Source organism: Chenopodium quinoa, unplaced genomic scaffold (genome assembly GCF_001683475.1).
Source record: "Chenopodium quinoa cultivar QQ74 unplaced genomic scaffold, ASM168347v1, whole genome shotgun sequence".
Classification (NCBI taxonomy): domain Eukaryota; kingdom Viridiplantae; phylum Streptophyta; class Magnoliopsida; order Caryophyllales; family Amaranthaceae; genus Chenopodium; species Chenopodium quinoa.
The window spans coordinates 1,169,338-1,176,228 of record NW_018743616.1 but is presented as its reverse complement, the minus strand read 5'-3'; the positions used below and the strand labels follow the sequence as shown (position 1 = coordinate 1,176,228).

Here is a 6,891-nt window from a genome sequence, read left to right as displayed (position 1 = left end):
TGGAAGGGTTAACTTCAATAGTACTAGCAAGTGGATCAGAAATATTCAACCCACCTCCATTTATTTACATTTGACTTGTTAAGGGAGTTATACACTGGCATTCAGAAGGTTTACACACCAAATTATGAATACTCAACATAATGAAAGTCAAACACGTAAAATTTATCAGAGAGACTTGGAAAGTGAAATGCAGTCAAACACATTCGAACAAAGCTTTTTGAATTAAATGAAAGTCAACTGCATTCAACAAAGCTAATTGAATCAAATGACATTTGAATCACCCTTTAATCAAAGGAAGGTTGTGCGAATTGAGGACATGATGCATTCAACATGTTTAATCTATGATGTTTATCTAAATGCTTGTAATTCATGCTCGTGTTTACTAATGTATTTTTATATATATATATTTGCAGTTTTTTATGAAGCATGATGCAATGTCGCTTATTTGGCTTTCATTTATACTCATGAGGTATGTATTCGAATATGCATAAGCCATCTCAAATTAAGGATATGCTCCTCTGTTTATTAGTGGTAATACGAAGATTATTGTATGACGTCTAATTTTTTCAATTAACTTAAAATTAGAATCCTCTACTATAATGTTGTACATACTACTTGATTGTATTCTATTTTCTAAAAGAGATTTTCGTGCATTTTAAAAATTTTGTCAAAGATGAGCTTTTTTAAATAAGTTTTATTTTTATTTTTTTTTAAGTAAGAGATTTTATTACCAAAAACGAGGGAGGGCAAGCCCTCAAACAACACACCAGCACTACAATGCCGCAACCGGCCAAACAAACACCAACTACAAACTACAACAACCCAAAATGGGCCAAACCAACAACTAAACAAAACACTACACTGTACACTTAAGGCTATGTAACCATTTACAGTCACTTTGAGCTCGATTATTTATGAGAGATTAATTGTTGTAATCTACCACAAATTTCCTACTTGATAGCTCGCACGCACCACTATACTAGGCTGCACAATAGCTCTCTGCCAGAGTGCATGATTCCTAGTCTTCCAAATGTGGTAAGTAACAGCAGCAAGCACTGCAAGGCTAGCTTGTTGCTGCACTTTAGAAGTCATAACCCTTCTCCATTCTTTCAAGCCACCTCTATTCCAACCTGAACTATCTGAAACCCAAGCCATGGACAGATCTCTTTAATACAGTTTAAGCTATAGGGATAGGAATAAAACAAATGCTCTTCAGTTTCAGGCTCCTCCCCACAAAGTAAACAAAGAAAACTGTCACACACACCTTTACTAAACAGCTTAGTCCGAGTTCTCAACAGTTTCTGAATTGCTAACTAGCAAATCATAGAGTGTTTTGGAATATTAAATTTATTTCAGCAAACCCAGCTAGTCCAAGGTTAAGCTTTTTTATTTCCAGGTCCCTGGAGCCACTTATAACTGTTAGCAACTTTATACTTGCTCGATCGCTATTCATCCACCTATCATCACTGAACCCTTGATTCAGCTCATCTCTCACTCAAGAGTAGCAAACGCCCATTAAGAATATATTACACCCCATGCCAACAACATACTCTATTTATTTATTTGTTTTTTTTTTTAATCAAGTGTTGCACTTTGGACGGTACATACTTTTAGGTCATTCGATTGACTTTAATACGAAGTGTAATAAAGTCAAAATTCATACTCAAATAAAGCTTTTTGAATCAAATGAAAGTCAATTTGAGAATGCAATTTGATTAAATCAAAAGTTTGCTAATAGGTTCAATAAAAATAAGAAAAAGAGAGTTAGGATCAACCGTTTATTAATTCTATTTAGTGTTAAAGAGAGTAGAAGCGATTAGAAAAGATCAGACAAAGAGTGTTTGTTTTATGACTTTCCTAATTAATGGTCATACTGCTCTTTAATATGGTTATTCAACAAACGTCAAAATCCAGAAGGTATGTTTTCCTAGCTCGTGAGTAACTTTACACTTTGGGATTACTTTTGCTCAAACCAGAATCATCCTTTTTTCTGTGTTGAATATTCTGAAATTCTTAAAGGTTTGTTCTGATTTTTTTAAAGAAGTCAGAAGTTTGAAACACAAACCCAATCTTATCTGATACCCACCCCTAAAAAATGCAAGAGTGAGGGAGAATGGGAGTGCTCTTTAATTATATTGAATGACTAAAGCCTTGTTATCATATATAGATGGAGAGGGAAATGGGAGGGCTTAAGCGACAAAGATATCTTGCTCAGTCTCAAAAGAAACGCACGCAAGGACAAGAAGGTAAACCAAGAATATTGACACTCCATTTCCAGTGCTTAAAGTTAGGTCGCTAGAAATGGATATCTTTCCCTTCTTATACTTTGGTTATGGTTAAGAAAAAATTGAAACTAATAATCTCACCTTTCAGTGAACTGTTCAAAACAATTCCATCTTTGAATAATCTCGAAATAATCCCACCTTTGATATTAATCTTCTCAAAATAGGCCATGACCGGTTTTGTAAGGATGGTAACCTGTTAAAATAGGTAGCTTGCCACATGTCAATTTCGGTTATTGATCTAATTATTTAGAAAAAAAAATTTAAAAACCTCTTTCCGCTTCTTCCCCCTCCTCTAGTCCTCTTCCCTTACTCTTCAATGGCAGCCCACCATTTCAACCAACCACTGTTCTGTCCAGGTAACGCACCACCAACAATGCTTTAGTAATCTCTTTAATCAACCCACAAAAAAAAAAAAAAAAAAAAAAAAAAAAAAAAAAAAAAAAAACCATACTATCATACTTGCTTATTACCGTAGCATATACACTATATTTGAAATTTATTTGGTGGGTGGGTAAAGAGGAGACTTTGATCTAATCATCAACAACAATAACAAAATCCCACAAGCCCACAAATCCTAATCGAATCAACAAACAACAACAACTCAATCAAACCTTCAAATCCCACAAACTAAACGCCTCCATTAAAATTAAGGTTCCAGCAATACAATTTTGATTGCTGCCAAACCAGATAATCCTAATTTATCTTAAATCGAAGAACATTTCAACACCAAAAAAATTGATTCATTTGAATCAACTCATAACAACCTCAATAATCAATTAATTTGTTTATGTATGTATATTTGCACGTAGTACTATTTTGGGGTTGAATTTGGTAAATGGTGATTATAACAGAGCCAAAGGTCGGAGTTTCCGAGCAAGTCCAAAAAAAAAAAAAAAAAAAAAAGACGGAATAGCAAACCTAGCTTCCGCAAATTTTTATTTCCCTTTTCCCGAATTTTTTATTTTTCTTTTGTGCCCTAGCCGTCCCCCCTAGCCACCCCTAACACCACTATCGTCTTCCACCATGGTCAAGGGCGGAGAATCCACAGCCTTTCATCCGGCTCTTGGCGTTAGTAACATTAAGAATGCCATTCCTCTAATTCTTGATCGTGAAAAAGTCCAATATTCCAATTGGGTTGAGTTATTTGAGTGTCATGCTCATGCTTTTGATGTTCTTGATCATATTGACCCAAAAATACCACGTCCTACAGACCTTTCCGACACTATGTGGAAAAGGCTTGATTCCGTTGTCAAGAATTGGATTTATGGTACTATCTCTACTGATTTGCTAGAAACAATCTTGTGCAAAGGGGATACGGCACAACAAGTTTGGGATAAACTTAAGGAAATTTTCCAAGATAACAAAACCACTAGAGTGGTTTTGTCTGGAAAATCAATTTAATCAATTGCATCTATCAAAATTCTCTGACATCTCTTCTTATTGTTGAGAATTAAAAAATTTGAAGGATCAACTAGCTAATGTTGATCAACCTGTGTCGGAGCAAAAACTCGTAATTCGGCTAGTTTCGGGACTAGTGAATACGGATTTTGATATTGTTGCTGCGATGATACAACAAACAACTCCGTTGCCTTCATTCGAAACAGCGAGGTCTCGGTTGCTACTTGAGGAGTCACGGCGAGCCAATGACTCATCGTCACAGGACTCCTCTTTTGTGGCTCAGTCCGGCACCACTACAAACTCCACGGCCACACAACAGCAGCAGGCGACACCGGCTAGTCAGGGTGGCGGCTCCAGTGGCCGTGGTCGTGGTCACGGCCGAGGACGAGGCAGGGATCGTGGCCGAGGTTCTCCACAACAGCAACAACAACAATCAGGCCCACAATGGGGCGCACCTCAACAGCCTTCACAGTGGAATGGCCCACCCAATCAGGCCCAGCAAGCCTCCCTGCAATGGGGTCAGGCGCCATTCCCTTATCCTCAACAGTGGACTAGCCCAGGACCTCCATACCCGCGTCAGCAAACAAGGCCACAGCATGCCTATTTCTTTGGGTCTCCTCAACAGTCCTACGTAGCTTCCTCTTCTCATGGATCGGAGTATGGTTCGACAATGACTCCAACTAAACTGTGAAATGCGTTCGCAACAATGAGTCTTCCCAATTACGATTCGTCATGGTACATGGATTTTGGAGCCACTTCCCACATGACAAATAATGCCGGTAATCTCTTACCCCTTTATAATTTAAGCACATCTAATTATATTCAAGTGGGTAACGGTCAACGCAATCCAATTACGGGTTATGGTCATTCCACTATTGCTAATAAATCTCTTTCCTTGCGTGATGTTTACTTAGCTCCCCAAATTATCAAAAATTTAATTTCTGTTAGAAAGTTTACTTCTGATAATTCTGTGTCAATAGAGTTTGATCCTAATGGTTTTTCTATGAAGGATCTACGAACGGGGAATCTAATAACCAGATGCAATAGTACCGGGGACCTTTATCATGTGACCACAACACCGGCAACATGTCTAGCCACTTCTCTCACAGCCTTGTCTCCATCCACGTGGCACAACCTCTTAGGACATCCAGGGGCACCCACCTTTAATTTTCTTAGAAGTAAAAATTTGATTGATTGTAATAAGGAGCACGACTCCACTATTTGCGTAGGTTGTCAATTAGGAAAACATACTCACTTTCCTTTTCATAATTCCAATAGCACTACTTATTCTGCTTTTGACATTATTCATGCCGATTTGTGGACTTCTCCTATTCGTAGTGATAAAGGTCACAAATATTATCTAGTTATATTGGAAGATTATACACATTATGTGTGGACTATTCCTCATGTATATAAGTCTCAAGCTTTTCAAACCTTTCTCAATTTTCGACAATATGTTGTAACCAATTTGAACGTCCTATTAAATCTTTTCAAAGTGATCATGGTCGAGAACTTGACAATGACCCGTTCAAATTATTTTGTGTCGAAAATGGATTGGTTTTTTGCTTCTCTTGTCCTCACACATCTTCTCAAAATGGCAAAGTCGAACGCATGGACCTACTCCTGTTGGTGCGCAAAGACGACATCCAGCAAAAAAGAAGATATCCCCGGCTGCGACTGCTTTAGGTAGGAGGGCACGTTCTGTTACAAGGTGATGCCAGGTTCGAAGACTTAGACGTTAGTCTAAGTGGCGACAGAGCTGAATAATGCCCGTAGGGCTCAGTGTCTTTAGACTTCATACTCTTAACAATGTTAAGCGTACTCTATTGTTTCATGCATCACTTCCACCGGCCTTTTGGCATTATGCCTTAGAAACGACCACTGACCACTTATCTCCTAAATATTATGCCTACCAAAACTCTCAATCAAATCACTCCGGCTCAAGCTTTATTTGGGGTTGTCCCGTCCTATACTCATCTTAGGGTCTTTGGGTGTCTTTGTTTCCCGAACTTATGAGCAACAATGCCTCATAAGCTTGCACCTCGCTCCACCCCATGTGTTTTCTATGGCTATCCTCCCGATCATAGAGGCTATAGGTGTTTGGAGATCACCACCAATAAAATCATAATCTCTCGTCATGTCACTTTTGATGAAAGTACTCTTCCATTTACACATCTCACTAAGTTTCAATCCAATGACTATGATTTTCTAGCGTCGGATGACCCTTCACCAATCTCGCAACACCACATCCGTATGCAACCCACACCACGCGCACCCAACTAGCCCACTCCACAGGCGGGTTGTGGCACTGCTTAGCAAGCCACAGGTGGGTTGCGGCCAACGACCCAACCAGCACGCCACACCGAGCAGCCCACTCCATAGGCGGGTTGTGGCGCTGCTCCATCAGCCACAGCTGGGCTGCGGCCTTCACTGCCATCCCCTCCTATGGCCTGACAGGCTACTTCCACAAACCACACACCTACGGCCTAGCAACAACCCCAACAACCCATTTCGCCAACTACCTCACAGCACTCAAATCAACCCAACATCACTTCTCCAAGCACCTCATCCACATACACACCACCCACCCTTCGCGGCCTAACGCCAATTAATCCGACTAGACCACCGCCATTATCACCTTAAATGCAAACTCGATCTAAAGCACGGAATAGTTAAACCAAACCCGAAGTTCGGTCTATCCGCCATCATTCGTTCCCCGCTTCCAAAAAATCACAAACAAGCCCTTTCCGACCCAAATTGGAATGCTACGATGCGTGATGAATATAGTACTTTAATTGAAACGGGGACATGGGATTTGGTTCCTAGGCCTGTGGGGGTGAACATTGTTAACTGTATGTGGTTATTTCATCACAAAATGAATGCTAATGGTGATCTTGAAAGACACAAAGCTCGATTAGTTTGTCATGGCAGGTCTCAGGTAGAAGGTGTTGATTGTGATGAAACCTTCAGTCTGGTTGTTAAACCGGCCACTATACGCACTTTTTTGAGTTTGGCTATGGCTCGTCAGTGGTCTGTTCACCAACTTGATGTGAAAAATGCCTTTTTGCATGGAGATCTGAATGAGTGTGTGTACATGCATCAACCTCCTGGGTTTGTTGACAAGCGGTTTCCGGGCCACGTTTGCAGGCTTCGCAAGGCTCTGTATGGTTTTAAACAAGCTCCAAGGACTTGGTATCAGCGATTTGCT

General features: G+C 39.8%; 1 protein-coding gene across 1 annotated transcript; it reads left to right on the top strand.

The window, feature by feature from the left end:
* The first annotated feature begins 3,308 nt into the window (after window positions 1-3,308).
* LOC110683124 lies at window positions 3,309-4,374 on the top strand. The gene is made up of 2 exons (XM_021859475.1): window positions 3,309-3,662; window positions 3,751-4,374. The coding sequence occupies exons 1-2, from the start codon at window positions 3,309-3,311 to the stop codon at window positions 4,372-4,374; spliced, it is 978 nt and encodes a 325-aa protein (XP_021715167.1).
* Window positions 4,375-6,891: the final 2,517 nt, after the last annotated feature.